Source organism: Lissotriton vulgaris, unplaced genomic scaffold, assembly GCF_964263255.1.
Source record: "Lissotriton vulgaris unplaced genomic scaffold, aLisVul1.2 SCAFFOLD_4370, whole genome shotgun sequence".
Classification (NCBI taxonomy): domain Eukaryota; kingdom Metazoa; phylum Chordata; class Amphibia; order Caudata; family Salamandridae; genus Lissotriton; species Lissotriton vulgaris.
In genome coordinates, this window is record NW_028250746.1 from 21,137 (window position 1) to 42,703 (window position 21,567).

The following is a 21,567-nucleotide window of genomic DNA, read 5'->3' on the forward strand; positions in this document are numbered from 1 at the left end:
AGTAACAACCTATTGAACTGAGTACGCAAATGACTACATTCTAGTGACAAAAAAAAGTTACATTGGATTTTACGGGTTATCATCAAGCGGTAGAAGGCTATATAAAACAAGCATTGGCACAGCCAATAGGTCTCGCCTTTGGGACCTTATAAGTGTTTAGTTATCCAGCACAATATCCTTGGTGCAACATCATCAAGTGTAGCATGGCTAAACACATAAGGTCCCAAAGGCGAGAACTATTGGCTATGCCAATGCTGGTTTTTAATGGTGTCAGGCTAAGCAAACAGTGTTTTCAACATTAGTTAAGTTCCAGATACATGCATGCTGTTAGATGGGAATGCACCATTTACCTGTAAACGTGTTTTGAAAGGAAGTCAAACCCTCCTTAGCAATGGGGCTTAACACATGTTGGGGAAGAACGAGAATTTTTCTTAGAAGAATATTGGCACTAACCATGATGTGGCTGGTTGAGCAGCTGCTGAATTGCTGATTTTCTGGCCAGAAGAAAGTCTGTGAGAGCCTGACGTGGAGAACTGTCTTCCAGTAGCATAATGGAACAGAGAGCTTCAGCAACAGCCTGATCTGATACAGAGGGACATTTGAGCAAAGACTTGCTCTCTTGCAGGATGGTAGATCTAGCAGGAAATACAAAGTGGGCGTCATCAGGCATTCAGAAGGAAAACACGTTACATCCAGCCACAACATAGATATGAAAGCTGTAAGCCACAACAGGGACGAGAAAGGCTTTTACAAAAAAAATTAGGCCCAAGAAGCAAAGGAGGACTATACACAGCAAGAGGAATGCATGACTTTCATGCAACGTTACTTAAACATGTTGAGATTAGTTTACATAGCAAGAAGTCAGTATATTACATCAATGTGAGGAGGTTAGGTGGAGGGGGTGGATGAAGCATAGAGAGGGAGGGGGAGGAGTCAGTGGGTAATTGGAGATGGAGATTTTTCCTGAAACATTAATTTTTAGTTTCAAAGGTAAAACATTGTTAAAACATTGTAGATTCTTGAAGCATGTGTGCAGAACGCATGTTTTCTAGACTTGGAGCACACCAAAGGAGGAACTGTGAGTTGTACAAGTGAGCCTGGGAGAATGTAATCTTTAAGCAAAGTAGTCTGGTCTGTTTGCATGGATGGCCTTGTCGATAACACATCAGGCTTTAAAGTGTTCTGGAAAGGAGGATAATGCATTTGCTTCAGGGTTAGCGATTAGGCAAGCATGTGTGGTCGTTTGTGAGTGTGCAGAGGTCTGGCAGAGTAAGTCTAAAGAAGGATATCTGCCACCGCTACATACTATTGAGCCATTTCTGGACGGAATTGCAGCCTGACTTCTATTTGTTTTTCAAGCGTCCGTACTAGTTGTTTGGGTTCAATCCTAGTGGCACCCATAAAGGTCGTAAGTAGTATTCAATCAACAAAAAAATGAATTACGGGAAAATTAATAACACAGGGTTAAAGTCCATTTTGTGGAGAAAGGTGAAGAAACGATTCTCGTTTTAGACTGTTCATTGGGGTGGGATTGGAGGCCTGTTGAATACTTTGAATGCAAGTGGTTCTAAGGAGATTCTACCGGGGAATGAATGCTTTAACCTCTTTGCCCATAGCTTGTAAATGAAAGTAGGGAGATCTAACGTACAACTGCCCTCTACAACGAAAATACTGGACTAAATCACATCAACAATATTCTAAGCTGCAGGCATCAGTCAGTTATAGGCAACACAAGAATGGAGAAGGCCTGTCCCAAGGTTAATTAGTGGCAGAAAACATAATCTGAGCACAGGTTTCCTCCATTTCAAAAGGCTTAAATTGCTCAACTGTGCGTTACATAAAGTTTGATACGAATGTACAGAATTTCTACAGTTAGCCTACAAAACATGTATACAGCCCAGTAGGTTTTTGAGCATAACGTGGGTCATGCCTTCTTCGCTTTAAACACCCGGTAAAACACAATGAGCATAAAAGAGAACTGTGTGCTTGCTATTCTACAGCCTCTCCGCGTGACCCCTAGATGGCCACCCCTTAACAAGATAAGCTACATGCATGAAGCTTACCGGAAGTGTCCAGCTGCTGCCACCTGTCGTACAAGAATGGGGAAACGAGCCAGAATTGGGCTGTAGCGGGAGCTGGAGGTATCAAGCTGCAGAAGGGTGTGAAGGTGGCAGCAGAGTAGGTAGAGCTGTGTGGCATGCAGGTACTGCGACGCTTGCATGCAACTCCAGATCTTCTCTGGGATTTCCAAGAGCAGCTTGATCTGGGCCGCTTTACTGTAGAATTTCTCCTGAGCCGCAGCCTGCTTCTGTGTCACGAAACACAAATATATAAAATACGTTACCAATTGTGTAAGCCAGCACAGAGTAGAAATGCTTGAGGGTTAATGCTATTGTGCCCGAACTCAGCAAGAGCACATTTTCGAAGGAGAAAAGAAGAAATGTCAGGCAGGATCCCTGGTACATGCGGCCCAGGAAAACATTTACGAGGTCAATCAGAAAGTAATACTGGTTTCAATAACGCAAAAATGAAGGAGAGCAACTTGTATAAGTTAGGGTCTCTTTCTCATCCAACAAGGAAGTTAACCTAGTCTCAAGTTTGCTTCACTTAAATTCACATAGACTTCATAGACTGCTTACAAAAGAAAACCTCCTAATAAAATTCACATTAGCACTCAACCAAGAGCGACTGATACTTCATCTTCAAATATTATTAATAAGCATCTGATGACATGGCCCTTGACTTATTTTAGGATGAAATCTTGGCCCACAGTAATATCAAACAAACGAATTTCACCCCACATCTTTGGCCAAACCAAGCCCATCCCATCACAGCTAAAGTTACAAACCTAGGAGTCATATGGAAAGGGGCGACCACTCGGTCCCCCCGAACGTATGGTGGAGTACCCCGATCCGATTCAATTTGAAAATGCATTTGTAGGATGTTAGTATCGGCTAGGAGAACCTTTGTATTAGAAATGTGTTAAGGTCAGCCAAAACATCGTAATGTGGAAATGAAATTGTACATGATATGAAACTGTTATTTTAATGTTTTACTTTTGTTTCATATTTTAATAAATACGGCCGGGAGGGTAACTCCCTCCAGCCTTCCAAAAGTTCAGAAATGATTCCGTATTCCCATTCTTGGGGATTGTGTTGAGAGGGGGTGGCGGGTATCTCAGCCATATGATATGTGGTCCTCAAAACACACAAGTGAAATCGTCATTCTTCCACCTGATCTCCTAAACCTAAGCCATTATTAAGCCCATAAAGGCATGCCGTGATAGAGGGGTCTTGTGAACGCATGACTTGCCTTAACAGGCAGGAATCTCCAGCACACTCACAAAACAGAAATCCCAAAATTGAGCAACAAGACTATTTTTTTTTTACTTTATTTTCTCAGTTTACAGATCAAAACAAATCAAATTGGCATATGTAGACATATCGTTGAATGACATGTAGGACAAAAGGCAGCAGCTGGGAGGGAAAGGTACAATGGGGAGAGATAAATAATTTGCAATATTATCATAGTGAGGAAGGGACTGAGCATGGCACTGAGTTCCAATACGGACATTACTGAGATCAACCCTCTCGCTCCTCATCAGGGCTGGACCCACCTGCTATATCTAATCCAATCTCCCCGCTGCCGTAGGTATCCTGCGATTAGGGCTCCCCCTCCGCCAACCCAGAAGTACACATGTCTCGCCAGCTAGTAGGTCACGTTACAACTTCTCGTCCCTGCGGGTGAGCTTCAGGTGGGCCTCTTCGGCCAGGCACCATTCACGGACATCTTTGAGCCAGATGGGGACTTCTGGGGCCCTTTGCCCATCCAGGTTATAGCTACCCTGCACCTAGCAAGCACAAGCATTATTTGTAGAAGCATGTAAGGGAGCTTCTTTTTCTTGGGCTTCCGGACTAGTGCAAGCAAACAGTGCAAGGGTTCGGGCGTTATCCGAAGGCCTGTGGCTGCAACAATCCTTCCCACCACCTCCACCCAAAACTGTCGGACCATTAGACAATCCATGCCAAATGCAAAAAGCCTGCTTTCTCCTCTGCACATCTAGGGTATCTATCTCCCCTGTCACTAGAGATGCATTTCAGGGGTTCCGGGGTTAGATAAGTGCGGTGTAGGAAGTTGAAGTGCGTCAACTTAAACCTGCCATTGCATGAAACTGTGCGTGAGAGGGAGCCTATGCGTGCCCATTGTTTCTCCACCATTTCCATTTTTAGTACTAAAATGGCAACCAATAGCATCACAAATTAAAAGCCTTCACTAGTACTCCGTGCAAGCGCGAGTCACAAAATCATGTGCCTCACCTACAAATACATTTAAGGATCCACGCTCAAATACATTCAAGACAAGATCAAAAGACATCAGCCTTCCCACCCGCTATTCTTGACAAATCATGACTCTTTTGTACTAAATTAGGATTAGACATTTGCAATGCACCCACACGCCTCCTGTTCAGAAGCAGACTAAAGACATGCCCATTCCAAGTCCCATCAGAGCTAATGGTTATAGTTCAACTCCCCAAACACGGACACAAATATCTGCTGTTAACTCAAAAGTGCTAAGTTAACAACATCTGTGAATTGAACATTTGTCCAATATAATCTTCCATATATGAATTCCTTCATCCCCACACTACGGTCATAACCAGTCGATGTAATCACGAGCCTCCATCAGTCAACTCCTTGAAGTGCTTACAAGAAACGGAGGTAAGCAGTGAGCCCTGTACAAAACAAACGATACATATTACATCTATATCTTCTTCTATTAAGAACTTGGTTTGATTACATTTACTTGACTTTCGAAAAACCTTTTAACAACCTATGTTTAACCGGTACTTCACAGTATAATCTGGTTTCACTTCCTTTTATCCTAAATGAAGTATTGCCTCCTTGAGCTTGTCCCTCTCATCTCCCTCACCCCTTTCTAGCTCCGTTTCCTTTTTCCTGCCACCAGTTTCTAGGCTCTTGCCTCCCCAATGGAACCTTAATATCCACCCGGTCCCTTCGAGTCTCGGGTCCACTCTCTGTCATTTATCGACTCCCTCTCAAAGCACGTTTTGGATTTCTGACCACCGTTTCACCAAAACATTCATTTGTGACATTGCATCCTTTTAAAGAATAATTTTCTTTGTGTATAGTTACCACCTGAAGTGAACTATATCCCATTTTGTTCCTCCTCCCATAATCTATTAGAATTATTTCTTCTGCACCCACTGCATAATGCTTTAATGCCTGTATGCCTAGTTCTAGCTTTTGAAAAACCTGAATAAAAATACCATTAAAATACACATAATCGAAGTATGGGTTTGGGTTATTGCACCTATTGCTGGGGTAGGTTTGCAAACTATAATTTAACAGGTTTCAATCCTAATGAGACCCCATAATAGGTTTATAAGTCTACATTAGTGATCAACATTCGGAAGTTCCCACTACTTTTTATTTGTACCAAAACAGTTCCAAATCTTTTGGTTAAACAAGTACGACTGTTACTGAAAGGATAATGTCGACCTTGAGTTGCCTCGAGCTGAAAGGGAAGAAGGGGGGGGGGGGGGGGGAGGGGGAGTCTCTTGTACTTTGAAGAGAGAGAAAGGAAAACCGGTAAAGCAACAACCCCTCTCCCCAGAGTGCCTGGTACCTGAAAAAAAAATGTAATTGGTTAATCAGTTTGAGAGTCTGTATAGGTTCTAATTGATCTAATCATTTGAATCTTCAGGTTGATAGTTATACCTTTTAAAAGGCAAAGTAGGGATGTAACCTATTCTGGAGTGTGTGCTTTTGTTTTGAACCAATTTGTAATGCCAATGCTTGTTTTGTGAATGTATGCATCATGACACTACGGAGGCCCCGAGCGATGCGATAAGCCTGCATACATCATTACGCATACATCATTACGCACTCATGATTTTGTTGCCTTTTCTTTTTCAGAATTCTAGGATGGTGCGGCAGACGTCACTCAGCGCAGTAGATATTTTCTTAAATAAAAAACATAAAAGCAAAAAAGGGCCTGTGCAAAACAGAGCAGCACAGCAGCACGAAATTAAATATTTGTGCTTCTGTAAAAGACTGTAACGGGAGGGGTGGAGCTCAACAGAGCAGCTTGAAGTGAGCGGAGTAAATAAGAAAGTTAAAATTAAACAAGCATTTGCAATGCAATAGGTCTCGCATTAGGAAAGTTTGAGCTATTGGTCTAGTAAATGACAACATTTTTATTAATGTGTTGGTTTTGAAAATAGCGAAATTAATAGCTTTGCCATTTACAATGCTAATACTTTTATCTTTTGCAAATGTGACACCTATAGCATTTGTAATGCAACATGTTTTGTATTTACGTGACTTAGATGTATTGATATTACAAATAACAAAGGCTTTTAATTTTTTTAAATAATTAATACTTAAATAAAAGTTATTGTAATTTATAATGGCAATAGCTTAAACTTTTGTAAATAACTTTTGTGAAGATTATGTTCAGTGTATTTTATTGTGATGAAAATCCAAGAACAGAAGTGAAATATTAACATCTTTTTATGACATTTGTAATAAAGCTTGAAACATTAAGAGAAAATATTTGAACCAGTTATTGTTGAATGGTTGCACAGATTGATACTGTGGTGGCACTGAGTGATGCTGTGGCGTTCAGTGATGCTGTGGCAGCGCATAGTGATGTTGTGGTGCCCCTGAGTGATGCTGTGGGACTCCTGAGTGATGCTGTGGTGGTGCGATAGATAGAGTGAGGGCGATAGATAGCTAGAGGGAGGGCGAAAGATAGCTAATGGGAGGGCGAAAGATAGCTAGAGGGAGGGCGATAGATGTAATGTAATGTAAAAATCACTTATATAGCGCAAAAACTGTCACCCTACGGGTATCCTGGCGCTTTTAGAAATGGTGATGGTCCGCACATTACCAGCCCGTAATAGGCAGTGAAAGAACTAGTTTTCCATCTTAGGAAACAACCAGGTTTTCAGATTCTTTCTGAAACAGGTCCATGAACTGGCCTGTCTGATGGTCTGGGGCAGCTAGAGTGAGGGCGAAAGATAGATAGAGTGAGGGCGAAAGATAGATAGCGTGAGGGCGATAGATAGATAGCGTGAGGGCGATAGATAGATAGCGTGAGGGCGATAGATAGATAGCGTGAGGGCGATAGATAGATAGCGTGAGGGCGATAGATAGCTAGCGTGAGGGCGATAGATAGCTAGCGTGAGGGCGATAGATAGCTAGCGTGAGGGCGATAGATAACGTGCATGAGGGCGATAGATAGATAGCGTGCGTGAGGGCGATAGATAGATAGCGTGCGTGAGGGCGATAGATAGATAGCGTGCGTGAGGGCGATAGATAGATAGCGTGCGTGAGGGCGATAGATAGATAGCGTGCGTGAGGGCGATAGATAGATAGCGTGAGGGCGATAGATAGATAGCGTGAGGGCGATAGATAGATAGCGTGAGGGCGATAGATAGATAGCGTGAGGGCCATAGATAGATAGCGTGAGGGCCATAGATAGATAGCGTGAGGGCCATAGATAGATAGCGTGAGGGCCATAGATAGCTAGCGTGAGGGCGATAGATAGCTAGCGTGAGGGCGATAGATAGCTAGCGTGAGGGCGATAGATAGCTAGCGTGAGGGCGATAGATAGCTAGCGTGAGGGCGATAGATAGATAGCGTGAGGGCGATAGATAGATAGATAGCGTGAGAGCGATAGATAGCGTGAGAGCGATAGATAGCGTGAGGGCGATAGATAGCGTGAGGGCGATAGATAGCGTGAAGGCGATAGATAGCGTGAAGGCGATAGATAGATGTGTGTGGTTGTATGTGTGTGGTTGTGTGTGTGGTTGTGTGTGTGTTTGTGTGTGTGTGTTTGTGTGTGTGTGTGGTTGTGTGTGTGTGTGGTTGTGTGTGTGTGGTTGTGTGTGTGTGGTTGTGTGTGTGTGGTTGTGTGTGTGTGGTTGTGTGTGTGTGGTTGTGTGTGTGTGGTTGTGTGTGTGTGTGGTTGTGTGTGTGTGGTTGTGTGTGGTTGTGTGTGGTTGTGTGTGTGTGGCTGAGCATGTGGCTGAGCGTGTGTGGGGTGATGTTTGTGTGTGGGGTTGTGTGTCAGCGTGACAGCTGAAGGGTCCGAACCCACGGACCCTTCAGCTGTCACGCCTGCAAGTTCTCCTGCATCCGGACCTGCCCCGCACCTGCACCCGCCAAGCCGATCACCAGCAGCAACCACCTCAAGTGCATCCTACTCGACACCCGCTCCGTCCACAGACACATCATCGAACTCTGGAACCTCCTCGACACCACAGATCCTGACGTCGCCTTCCTCACGGAAACCTGGATGAACGACTCCTCAGCGCCCGACATCGCCATCGCCATACCAGAGAGCTACAAGATCACCCGAAGAGACCGAGGCAACCAGACGGGAGGAGGCATCGCCATCATCTACAGGGACACCATCCGCATCACGACCAACACCAACAACACCCTGACGACCGCCGAACACCTGCACTTCCAGATCCACACGGACCCCAGAACCACTTTCAGAGGCACCCTCATCTACCGACCCCCGGGACCACGCACACAATTCAGCGAAGACATCGCCGACTTCATCAGCCCGCTCGCCCTCCCTTCCGCTGACTACATCCTCCTGGGGGACATCAACTTCCACCTGGAGAACAACAACGATCGCAACACCACCACCCTGCTTGACAACCTCGCCAACCTCGGACTCAAGCAGCTGGTGAACACCCCCACCCACCTCGCCGGACACACCCTCGACGCTGTCTTCTCATCCAGCAAGGACATCGTCTTCAGCCACGCCACCGGACTCCACTGGACGGACCACAGCTGCGTCCACTTCACTTTCAGAAGATCCACGATCCACCACCACCAGCAACAGGTTGCTCGAAGAAACTGGAACAAGATCACAGCAGACCAGCTCGCCGCTTCCCTGAGCCAGCACCCTCCCGCCAGCTCAGCAAACCCCAGCCAGGCCGCCGACAACCTCACAAAGTGGATCAGCAACTGCGCAGACGACCTCGCCCCTCTGAGGACCCCGCCTAGCAGACCCGGCAGCAAGAAGGCCCCATGGTTCACCGACGAACTCAAGAGCTCCAAGAAGAACTGCAGAGCCCTCGAGAAAGCCTGGAGAAGGGAGCCAACACCGGACAACATGACCACCCTCAAGCTCGCCACCCGGAAGCACCATCAACTGATCTGCGCCAACAAGAAAACAGCATTCAAGGACCGGCTGGACAACAACGCACACAACTGCAAGGAACTTTTCAACATCGTGAAAGAGCTCTCCAACCCCAACGCCGGAAACAACGACATCACCCCGTCGCAAGACCTCTGCAACTCCCTCGCCTCCTACTTCCACAACAAGATCGCGGACATACACAACAGCTTCAGCCCACAAACAACGCTCCCAATGACCGCACCAACGCCCCCCACCACCACCCTCAGCGCCTGGACCCAGATCAACACAGAAGACACCATCTGCACGATGAACTCTATCCACTCCGGATCCCCGACCGACCCGTGCCCCCACCACGTCTTCAACAAGGCCGACGCTGTCATCGCACCCCACCTGCGGGACATCATCAACTCCTCCTTCGACACCGCCACCTTCCCGGAGAGCTGGAAGCACGCCGAACTCAGCGCTCTACTAAAGAAACCAACAGCGGACCCCACCGAACTCAATTACCGCCCCATCTCGCTCCTCCCGTTCCCAGCCAAAGTCATCGAGAAGACCGTCAACAAGCAGCTGGCCGCCTTCCTCGAGACGAATGGATCCCTCGACCCCTCTCAGTCTGGCTTCCGAGCCAACCACAGCACCGAGACCGCCCTCATCGCTGCCACCGATGACATCCGAGCCCTGCTGGACAACGGTGAAACAGCGGCCCTCATCCTCCTAGACCTCTCCGCGGCGTTCGACACTGTCTGCCACCGCACCCTAGTGCAGCGCCTCAGCAACATCGGAATCCAGGAAAAGGCACTGGAGTGGATCATCTCCTTCCTCGCTGGAAGGACACAGAGAGTCCGCCTACCACCGTTCAGATCTGCAGCCACGGAAGTCATCTGCGGCGTTCCCCAGGGCTCCTCTCTCAGCCCCACCCTCTTCAACGTCTACATGAGCACCCTTGCGGCCATCGCACGCCAACACAACCTCAACATCATCTCCTACGCCGACGACATCCAGCTGATCCTCTCCCTGACCAACGACTCCGCCGCCGCCAGAACCAACCTCCACGAAGGGATGAAAGACGTAGCCGAGTGGATGACGACCAGCTGCCTGAAACTGAACTCAGACAAGACGGAAGTCCTCATCCTGGGCTCCTCGCCCTCCGCCTGGGACGACTCCTGGTGGCCCCCCGCCCTGGGCACCGCACCCAAACCGACAGACCACGCACGCAACCTGGGCTTCATCCTTGACTCCTCCCTCTCCATGACCAGACAAGTCAACGCCGTCTCCGCATCCTGTTTTAACATCCTGCGCATGTTACGGAAGATCTTCCGGTGGATCCCCACCGAGACCAGGAAGACGGTCACCCAGGCCCTCGTCACCAGCCGACTGGACTACGGCAACGCCCTCTACGCCGGAACCACCGCCAAGCTCCAGAAGAGACTCCAGCGGATCCAGAACGCCTCAGCCAGACTCATCCTCGACATCCCCCGAAGCAGCCACATCTCCGGACATCTGAGAGACCTGCACTGGCTCCCCGTCAACAAGAGAGTCACCTTCCGCCTCCTCACCCACGCACACAAAGCTCTACACGACCAAGGCCCGAGCTACCTCAACAACCGCCTCAACTTCTACGCTCCCAAACGCCACCTCCGATCGACCTACCACGCCCTCGCCGCCGTCCCCCGCATCCGAAGAGCGACAACAGGAGGAAGATCCTTCTCCTACCTGGCCGCCAAGACCTGGAACACCCTCCCGACCGACCTTCGCCTGACCCAAGACCACCTCTCCTTCAGGAAGAAACTCAAGACCTGGCTGTTCGAGCAGTAGCGGCACCCCCCCCCCCCCCCCCGCAACCCCCCCCCTAGCGCCTTGAGACCCTCCGGGTAAGTAGTGCGCTCTATAAATGCCTTGATTGATTGATTGATTGTGTGTGTGTGGTTACAGAAGGATGTATGTGGAAGAGAGCTGCAGATCAGCACAGGAGAAAAGAACAGAGTTAAAGAAGGAGGCAGGGTGGAAGAGAGCAGCAGATCAGCACAGGTGAAGAGAACATGGATATAAAGAAGGACGTGGGGCGATAGAGTGAGGGCGATAGAGTGAGGGCGATAGATAGAGGTAGAGTGGGTGAGGGCGGTAGAGTGGGTGAGGGCGGTAGAGTGGGTGAGGGCGGTAGAGTGGGTGAGGGCGGTAGAGTGAGGGCGGTAGAGTGAGGGCGGTAGAGTGAGGGCGGTAGAGTGAGGGCGGTAGAGTGAGGGCGGTAGAGTGAGGGCGGTAGAGTGAGGGCGGTAGAGTGAGGGCGGTAGAGTGAGGGCGGTAGAGTGAGGGCGGTAGAGTGAGGGCGGTAGAGTGAGGGTGTGTGGGGGTGTGTAAGGGTGAGGGTGTGAGTGAGGGTGAGTGAGGGGTGTGTGAGGGTGCGGTGTGTGAGTGAGGGCATGTAAGGGTGAGGGGGTGTGAGGGAGAGGGAGGATGAGGGCGAAGGTGTGTGCGGGAGAGGGAGGGTGGGTGTGTGAGGGTGAGAGGGTGAGAGGGTGTGTGAGGTTGAGTGAGGGGGTGGGTGAGGGGGTGTGAGGGTCAGGGGGTCAGGGGTTGTGAGAGGGTGGGTGAGAGGATGAGGGGGTTGTGAGGGTGAGGAGGTGGGGGTGAGGGGGTGTGAGGGTGAGGGGGTGTGTGAGGGTGAAGGGGTGGGTGAGAAGGTGTGTGAGGGAGGGTGGGTGAGGGTGAGTGAGCGTGGGTGAGAGGGTGTGCGTGAGGGTGAGGGGGTGAGGGGGTGAGATGGGGTGTGAGGGTGAGGTGGTGTGAGGGTGAGGTGGTGTGAGGGTGAGGTGGTGTGAGGGTGAGGTGGTGTGAGGGTGAGGTGGTGTGAGGGTGAGGTGGTGTGAGGGTGAGGTGGTGTGAGGGTGAGGGGGTGTGAGGGTGAGGGGGTGTGAGGGTGAGGGGGTGTGAGGGTGAGGGGGTGTGAGGGTGAGGTGGTGTAGGGTGTGAGGGTGAGTGAGGGTTGTGAGCGTGAGGGTGTGAGGGTGAGTGAGGGTTGTGAGCGTGAGGGAGTGAGGGTGAGCGAGGTGAGGGTGAAGTGAGGGAGTGTCGGGGTGTGTGTGAGGGTGAGGGGTGTGAGAGTGAGAGTGTGTGAGGGAGGGTGAGGGTGTGTGAGGGTGAGGGGGTATGAGGGTGAGGGGGTATGAGGGTGAGGGGGTATGAGGGTGAGGATGAGGGGGTGCGAGGGTGAGAGGGGGTGTGAGGGAGAGAGGGGGTGTGAGAGTGAGGGTGTGTGAGGGTGAGAGGGTAAGTGAGGATGAGAGGGTGTGTGTGACGGTGAGAGGGGGTGTGAGGGTGAGGGTGGGGTTGTGTGTGAGGGTGAGAGTGTGAGGGTATGCGAGGGTGTGTGAAGGTGAGGGTATGCGAGGGTGAGGAGGGGTGAGGGGGTGTGAGGGTGAGGGGGGGTGAGAGATGTGTGAGGGTGAGAGGGTGTGTGAGGGTGGGTGAGGGTGGGTGAGAGGGTGGGTGTGAGGGTGAGGGGCTGTGAGGGTGGCTGTGAGGGTGGGTGTGAGGGTGAGGGGCTGTGAGGGTGAGAGGGGGTTAACCGAATGAAAGAGGAACACAAATAAAAGGAAACGCTTGAAGCTAGAAGTCAATGGAAGATCAAAGAGAGAAAAACAGGCACATACGGAACCGAACGGGAATACAAATAAAATGAAACACCTGAAGCAGGTGGGCCACGGATTATCAAAAAGAGAGAGCAGGCACATATAAAATGAAACAGGACTAAAAATAAAAGTAAACACCTGAAGCACGTGGCCATGAAAGATCAAGGAGAGCGAGCATGCACATACCGAATAAATCAGGAATACAAATAAAAGGGAACACTTGAAGCCAGGAGGCCATAGAAGAACAAAGAGAGAAAACAGGCACATAGGGAATGAAACAGGAATACAAATAAGAGGAAACAGCTGAACCAGGTGGGCCGCGGAAGATGAAAGAGAAGGAGCAGGCACATATAAAAAGAAACACAAATACAAATAAAAGGAAACACCTGAAGCAGGTGAGCCACGGACAATCAAAGAGAAAACAGGCACATATCGAATAAAACAGGAATAGATCTATGTCACTGTTGCCCGCAGGATGCCGCAGACAAATTAAAAACACAACCGGAAAACTAATCTGTTGCTTTTGTGTGTAATGATCAGCTGTGTAATTGAACTCTTCTCATAATTCGGCGAGACAGCGTCTGTGCCCCTTGGCGCGCGGTACAAACCATTAAACTGGTGCAGTGGGAGGCGGTGGCAGACGGGGACAAAGCCTCGGAGGGAACCCTGTCTGAGCTGCACTGGAACGTGCCGACCTTAAGTAAAAGCTAAACCACGAGGGAGCCAACTTTTAGGATCCACCAAGCTGCACAGCCACGTGACTGCCTGAATCCAATGAATCACATTCTTGTTGTTAGTTCAACTTTTCCTTTTTTATACCGTTCATTTTCATCCTTCTTTCTTTTGTTCAATTCATTCTATTCAATACATGCGTAACGTCCATTTTCAAAAAAGCACAGGAGCATTAAAATGGGTTCCATGTCATGATTTATTTTTGCAGACCCAATGCATTTCGGGAATTAAATTCCCTTCGTCAGGGGCATCTAAAAGTGCAAGCATACATATACTTATTAACCATTGTCATCAACAATACATTTCACTGAAAATCTATCACAAAAAATATGAACAAGACATGGAAATAATTATATTAACCATAGAACTATCCAAAAGGCGCTAAAAATGCATTCAACATGTGCTCAGAAGGTTCCCACTTATAAGCTGCGTACAGTCTTTCCTATTTCCGAATTCCTTGCATATGTTTAACGAGGCACGATAACATCATGGGTTAAACAAACACCCCCCTTATCGATAGTTTAAAGCGATGACACTCATTTAATGAACAGAAAATCCATAACGCTCTACGCGCTTACCATGACAAACTGGACATCAGTTCCACAATCACGAACTCCAACTTAAAACTGTAAATTAATTTCTCCGTTTTCCCTGCTTGTTTCACTGCAAGCTGCATCTGTTCATAAAACAACCACTTTTACGTGTTTCCGACCGTGTTGACAATCTGCAGGTGGTTAATTGCATCACGACCCTCAATTTAACCAAACACTGTGTGCGTGGCGCGCTTTCGCCTATGGTTTGACGAGTGCTGCTACAAGTCCCAGAATTCAGTAAACCCCGTCCCCTTCCGCATAGTTTGTTTTACAGACGTCATTCATACACCTTTCCCCGCAGCATATTATTTACAACAGCGGTGCCACTCTTTTCCAAACCATCTTTTCTCCATTTTAATATTCGCCTCGTATTTACTTCCAGAAAGCTCTTCTTCGTAAAAATCATTATTATCCTTGTTACTCCATCCGTAAAATGCTTGTAGACTATGCTTGTCCGTGATTACCCAACATGATAGGAAGCCCAGCTCCTGGGCAATTCATCATCTTTAACATCAACATATAGTCCAATACTTGACCAGTTATTTATAAACTTTTAAACTTGGGTGCAATCTGATTGGAGACGAATATGTTCATTCAATGAGCTAAGTAGGGATGAGATGCACACCTATTGATAATCCATATTTTCACCATTTTTAAACATTGAAACGTTGACGGCGTGCAAACTTGCTCCGCGCTAAGTAAAAGCAGCGTTTGCCTCGGTTCTTCAGAGGTTTCACTTGAGCATTAAATACCCAAATAGGAAACCAGATCTTGAGCGCGAACCCCGATCCAAGGCAGGAGGTCGGAGAAGAGGCTCCCCGCCTCTCAAGGCCCCCTTCTGCAAACAACCCCCTTATATCAGGAACAATCTCTTTACCGTAAATGGCTTTTTCCCCTGGATGACGACAACGGTAATAAGCAGTGACGAGCAAGGCCGTACATTAGAACAAGCATCCCGGCACCTGTGCTCCACATCCGGGCCGGGGAGGAAACAGGGGGGGGATAGGAGCGGGAGGGCTGCTTGCGCGTGCGCTGTTGCTGGATCTGCGGCTCGTGCACAGTGGCGGCGATGCAAACTTGAGGGGGCTCCTGTGATCCAGACGGAGTATGCCGATGAAGACAAGAGACCAGCGCAAAGTCACCACAATTGCTGGTAAGTGGGATATATCTACATTTAAAATATTTAAAGACTTGCATGTTGAATGCTGTGTTGTTTACGTGTACGCGAAAGTGAAACTGCATGCTTTTGCCTCGGGACAGGAGATGTGCACGTTGCTGGACGTGCGCGTTCACAAGCCACAATCTGCTCGTGGCCCGGTCTGTGGTCGCTTGGCAGCCATCACGATGACAATAGTTCTCGCTTGCGAGACCTAAAAAGGCTGAGGCGAAAGGAAGCAAAGGAGGAGGTGGGTGTGGGGGAGAAGGAAGCAACAGTGTGAAGAATGGGAAGGCATTTGAGGGGAAAGCAACACAAGAGGGAGAATTAGAAAACACATCTCCTCTTGGAGTGCGGTAGAAACAAGCATTGAGAAAGCCAATAGGTGTTGCCTATGCAAGAGCTATGGGCGCTGCCAATGAGTTTTAGCCATGTTGTACACCAGTGGAGTAGGAGTGGGGAAGTGTGGAGTAAAAGTGGCGAAGAGTGGAGTAGTGTACAGTTCCGTGGAGTGCCGTGGCATAGAGTAGAGTGTTGTTGTGTGACGTGTCAGAGTGGAGTAAAGTGTTGTGGGAAAAGAACAGTGGAGTAGACTGGCATAGAGAGTAGAGTGGTGTGTCGTAGTGAAGAGATGAGGGGCTGGGCAGAGCGGACTGGAGGGAGGAGGAGTGGCACATAGTAGGGAGGAGGAGCACAGAGTGGGGAGGAGGAGGAGGGGCACAGAGTGGGGAGGAGGAGGAGGGGCACAGAGTGGGGAGGAGGAGGAGGGGCACAGAGTGGGGAGGAGGAGGAGGGGCACAGAGTGGGGAGGGGGAGGGGCACAGAGTGGGGAGGAGGGGCACAGAGTGGGGAGGAGGGGCACAGTATGGGGAGGAGGGGCACAGTATGGGGAGGAGGGGCACAGTATGGGGAGGAGGGGCACAGTATGGGGAGGAGGGGCACAGTATGGGGAGGAGGGGCACAGTATGGGGAGGAGGGGCACAGCGTGGGGAGGAGGGGCACAGCGTGGGGAGGAGGGGCACAGCGTGGGGAGGAGGGGCACAGCGTGGGGAGGAGGGGCACAGCGTGGGGAGGAGGGGCACAGCGTGGGGAGGAGGGGCACAGCGTGGGGAAGAGGGGCACAGCGTGGGGAAGAAGGGCACAGCGTGGGGAAGAAGGGCACAGCGTGGGGAAGAAGGGCACAGCGTGGGGAAGAAGGGCACAGCGTGGGGAAGAGGGGCACAGCGTGGGGAAGAGGGGCACAGCGTGGGGAAGAGGGGCACAGCGTGGGGAAGAGGGACACAGCGTGGGGAAGAGGGGCACAGCGTGGGGAAGAGGGGCACAGCGTGGGGAAGAGGGGCACAGCGTGGGGAAGAGGGGCACAGCGTGGGGAAGAGGGGCACAGCGTGGGGAAGAGGGGCACAGCGTGGGGAAGAGGGGCACAGCGTGGGGAGGTGTGGACTGGAGGGGCACAGAGTGGAGAGGAGTGGGGTGGGGTGGCGTAAAGTGGCGTGGTGTAGAGTGACGTACAATGGAATACAGTGTTGTAGAGTTGGGTGGCATAGAGTGGAGTAAACTGGCATAGAGTGGAGTAAGCTGGCATGGAGTGGCATATAGGGAACTGAGTAGAGTAGCATACAGTGGTGTAGAGTGGAGTGGCATACAGTGACGTAGAGTGAAGTGGAGGGGAGTGGAGTGGCATAGAAGGAATTGCGCAGAGTAGAGTGGAGCGGCATAGCGGGAAGTGTTATAGGGCAGAGTGGCGTATAGTGGAGAAAAGTGGCGCGGAGTGTCATGGAGTGGAATGCTATAGAATGGAGTGGATTGGCGTAGGTAGGAATGGAGGGTTGTAGTGTGGAGTATTATAGAATGGAGTGTCTTAGTGGAGCGTTGTACTAGAGTGGAGTAAAGTGTTGTAGAATGGAGTGAGGTACAGTATCGCATCGTGGAGTTGCATAGGTGGCTTGTGCATGGTATGGTAGTGCGCGGCCATTACAGACAACACATTTTTAATTGAAATAACCATTGCATTTGCCGCATATAGTTTCCTGCTAGAATGATACAGTGCACAAACAATAATGACACAATGAACAGTGCATCCCATCATTAGCTATGGTAATGAAACACAAAAGCGTCTTTCTTACATCATGCTTTGCTCTACTCAATGCTAAGTGCCTTTGCACTTTCGCTTTGAAACATTTGGCGCACCCACCAACCTCAAGCATCAGAATTCTTCCTACATGGGTCACTCTATTAAGCCTCCTGCTACCAATCATTAGCAACAGAGCAGTTTTTTTACTCGAACCCGGGAAGCACTTTGTGAATAGCGTCAAGTGCATGAGTCGCTATATAAATGCTCAAATGCAATACTATACCAACGACCTAATGTGACAAGCATTTGCAATGCAATAGGTCTCATTATTAAAGTTTGAGCTATTGGCATTGCTAAATAATGCAACACCAATAGCTTAACTTTAATATTGCAAGACCTATTGCATTGCTTATGTTGTAATGTAGTTATGTAAATTGGTAGAGTTAGCGCACACCGGTTTATAAACTCATTAAACACTTAAATCAAAAAGTTTAACTCTTATGCTTGCATACCAGATTGGGGTTGCCAACCGCTCAAAGAACAAGAATGTACCAAGTGACTGTTCACTAGAATTCTGGATGCCCAGGGTCCAATGCAATTTTTCACATCATCAAATAGAAAATCCACAATAAACAGAAAGTAATCTCAACAAGGTTGAACACAATAATCTGTAGATTACACCACTAAAGGCATGGCCTTTATTTGGCTCATTGGGCTAATACAGGTAACGATGTGACACATAATATTTACAAACAAAACAGAGACATAACAATTTATATCAAGGTCAACAAATATGAAGACTTCGTTTCAAGGTAATCCCACTGTATTTCAAGGTAAACCCCACATGAGTAGTGACAAGTGCAGGAAACACCAGCAAACAAATCGCCCACCAATTGAAAGACCAAGTGATTTAATGTGACAGTGCCACATTTGAGAAAGCAACCTCACGTGTCCTAGTTATTTTGAATAGTCGCTTACATAAAGTGGGTCGTGAATGATCATCCATGGACGATATGGAGCCAGTAGCACAATCTGAGAACGAGATAAATAAAGTTTTAAATTCAAACACTATGATGAAATGGTGCATACTGTGAATTCTGACAAATGAAACCCCTTCCTCTCAGAGCGTAAAAAAAGGTGACAATAGTTAATGAATCCCTCGAAGGATTGGGCAGCTTCCAGCCACGTGAAGGGGCTAAAATGAGTACCCTGATGTGAAACCAAACGAACAAAACATATGAACTGAGTGAACAAGAGTGAGGCAGTCTAAAGACTATGGGAATGGCCAATGTATTACCTGGCAACATGTGTGTGGGGCCTAAGTGGAAACAAATTGAACTTTCAACCCAGATAGCAAGATCTCCTTAGCAACTGACGCCAAGTTTGCGAGACACTAAAACGAGACACAAAATGCAACATAAGCAATGTGCCGAAATGCCTAAACTATTGAGAAAATGACAGAGTGTGAACCAGCTACTCACCAATGTACGGAGGATAAGTGTTTTACATCCAGAGACGCAAACCCAAAAATTCAGGAACAGACGTGAAGCCGGGCAGTCTGGTGTGAATGTGGAACGATCATAAACATAAACGAAGGACTCTGCGCGACTGATAAAAAGAAGTACCATACTGGAACGGACAACTGAAATGTATGCACCCCAAGACTGTAACAGGGTGGTGCTGAGAGCACACAGTGTGCGAATCTTGATCACCCTCAATAAACTCAACTGGTGCCTAGCGCAAGTGCAAAAGTAGGGTGCTGGTGAGAGAATCCCAGTGAACTCATAGATAATCCAAGTAATCCAAATGTGGCTTATGAACCAAGAGTGGTCTGGAATTGAATGCGAAACTGACCCACAACCTAAAACTAAAGTCAGAAAAATGTGTGGTGGCGAAAAAAAATATAGCTTCTAGCTAGGTGAGGGCAAAGAATGACAGATGGGGAGGAAACAGGGATCAGTGTTTCCGACCCATGATAAACAAGGAGTACAAGAGTGGGCTTCGTGAATGAGACGGAATGCTGGTCTGTTCTCATGAACAATCATCGCCATTTGGTTGTGTTCAGAGATTCTGGAAGGGTCAGCAGCCGATACTTTAAAACTATTTCGACTAAAATGATCTGTATTTTTTGCGAATAAGGCAATAATAACCTTGTCAGCCGTAAAAATAAAAAATAAAATAGAGAGGAATAGTTTGGATAGATTTAAAATACATTTGAAGCGATTTCCTAATTAAGGTATTTCAATTTCAAATGAGAAAATACCGACTTTTGATGGATTTCCCCAATATTTGTTACTTATCTAGGCTAGAAAAATACTGTTTGTGTGGGTAAAATACGGATAGGTGCCACTCAGTTTTGGAGAATGCCGACAAATATCACCTAACTATACGACCAAGTGGAAGATTTGCAGGAGTAAAAAACTTACTGCACATAACGAGCACAATACACTTTCAAATGTTCGCTCTTCATTGGTGCGCTTCCTAAAACTACTATTATAATGGTTTCCATGGGGTGGGGGAAGGGTTAACAATAGCGTACAGGAGTCTCTTCAGAGCGGTCTCCTGCTCACACCAAATTAATATGTAATCCCAAACACCTGTTGTTCAGTGGTCTTTGCTAAACCTCTGCAAGTATGCGGCATTCCAGGTCCCCATCGGGTCACGTGCACATGGCAGGTTTTCACCTATCTAACTAACCCTGCAGAGTTACATGCCAGCTCCCGAGAAAACATGAAGGTGCTCCGAGCGGAGGCAGCAGTCAAACGAACACTGCACCCACGCCTCCGACACTGCACAGTGCAGCGTGATGAGTTCTGGGAAAGTATATGTGAGGAAACCCGGAGCTGTCAAAACTCTGGTGAACGTTAGCTTACTCTGGAACAATATCACTTTCACCTACCATTTCACTGTACAAACACCAGATATTACGTTCTAGAACCCGAAATTCTTCACTGCTCCTCACAGCAGATTAAAGGACGCACGGTGTTCAGATGGTGCTGTAGCACCCACCCAGTATTGTTACCCCATCAGGACTGGAGACCAATTAATTGCCTAAATTTGCTAAACTGTGAACAGAATACAAGACACCAACAAACGCTCTGAGTGGGGTTGGGATCACGAATCATCCTGAAGAATGTTTTCTTTCAAAATAATTTTCATGAACTGTGAGAAATATCCTCGACTCTGGGCACAGCAGTCACCAAATTAATAAAGATTCCTCTAAATGTAAAGATGTGCCCCCCAAAGTCAACCAAACCTTCGCAATGCTGAAATTAAGCCGATAAACCAGAGGAAGGAAGATACGGAGCCCGAGATGATAGCAGAACCAGAGGAATGAAAAACAAGAAACAAGGAAAGCGATCGCTTTCACTTTCGCGAAACAGATAAAGCTGCGAGTGGTGCGCGCGTGCGCCACAGCGAGCCATATGCTTTCAATTATCGCGCCCATGACTGGACACGATAATTGAAACCATATGGCAGAAATGCGCGTAATAGACACCAATAGGCCAGGGGCGGAGATATGCGCCCGCCTCTGGCCTATTGTGTGCTATCTTTAAAACAAACACGCAGGCAAAGGCCAATAGCAGCAACAAAGTCTAGGGATTAAGGCAAAAGAAAGCCTGCACCACCATTGAATGTCACACAAAATAAATGTATACAGAAGGTACTAGTACCCAGGAACGCAATCCCTATGTGATCCAAAGAGGAAACTGGGAAACCCCAGTTCCCTTAACAAATTTCACAGAAAATGGTCCGCACCCTTCAATGATCTAATACATATGTCGTATCTTACAAATAAAGATCTTATTTGAATATACACAATTTCAGTGTTGTCAGTTTTCCCAAGCAATAGTAAACGGAGGCTTCCTCAATTCTTGTTCAATTCTTCATTAAATTTTCTTAGTTAAAACGCAGATAGCCAACGCGTTTCGTCCATTACTGGACTTCTTCAGGGCTGATTAAGCTTCATAAGCATCATGGGAATAGTTCCTTCCATCTTGAAACCAGTTATTCAATACTTTTGGACTTTTTGTAGATGAGGTTCTTGAGAAAAGCATGATAAATTCACCCCTTTTTTTATATATATTTATTTTCCAGCAAAGTGTAAAATCGCACTATGTTAGCGTCAAAGTCACAGTGTGGTCATCGAACCAAAAGTAAAAACACACGCACAAGCGTGTTCATTTCCAGGGTCCATTTCTA

The 21,567-nt window shown here is 47.9% G+C and overlaps 1 protein-coding gene across 1 annotated transcript in view; it reads right to left on the reverse strand.

Moving 5' to 3' along the window:
• Positions 1-453: 453 nt before the first annotated feature.
• The window catches only part of LOC147663136 (conserved oligomeric Golgi complex subunit 1-like), a gene marked incomplete at its 3' end in the record, with an annotated part of 59,231 nt that continues 38,117 nt past the window's right edge, over positions 454-21,567 (reverse strand). Inside the window, exons 2-3 of the mRNA XM_086950646.1 lie at positions 2,064-2,308; positions 454-635 (exon numbers count right to left, since the gene is read on the reverse strand). Coding sequence (XP_086806772.1) covers positions 454-635; positions 2,064-2,308 — 427 coding nt within the window. The remainder of the gene's footprint in view (positions 636-2,063; positions 2,309-21,567) is intronic.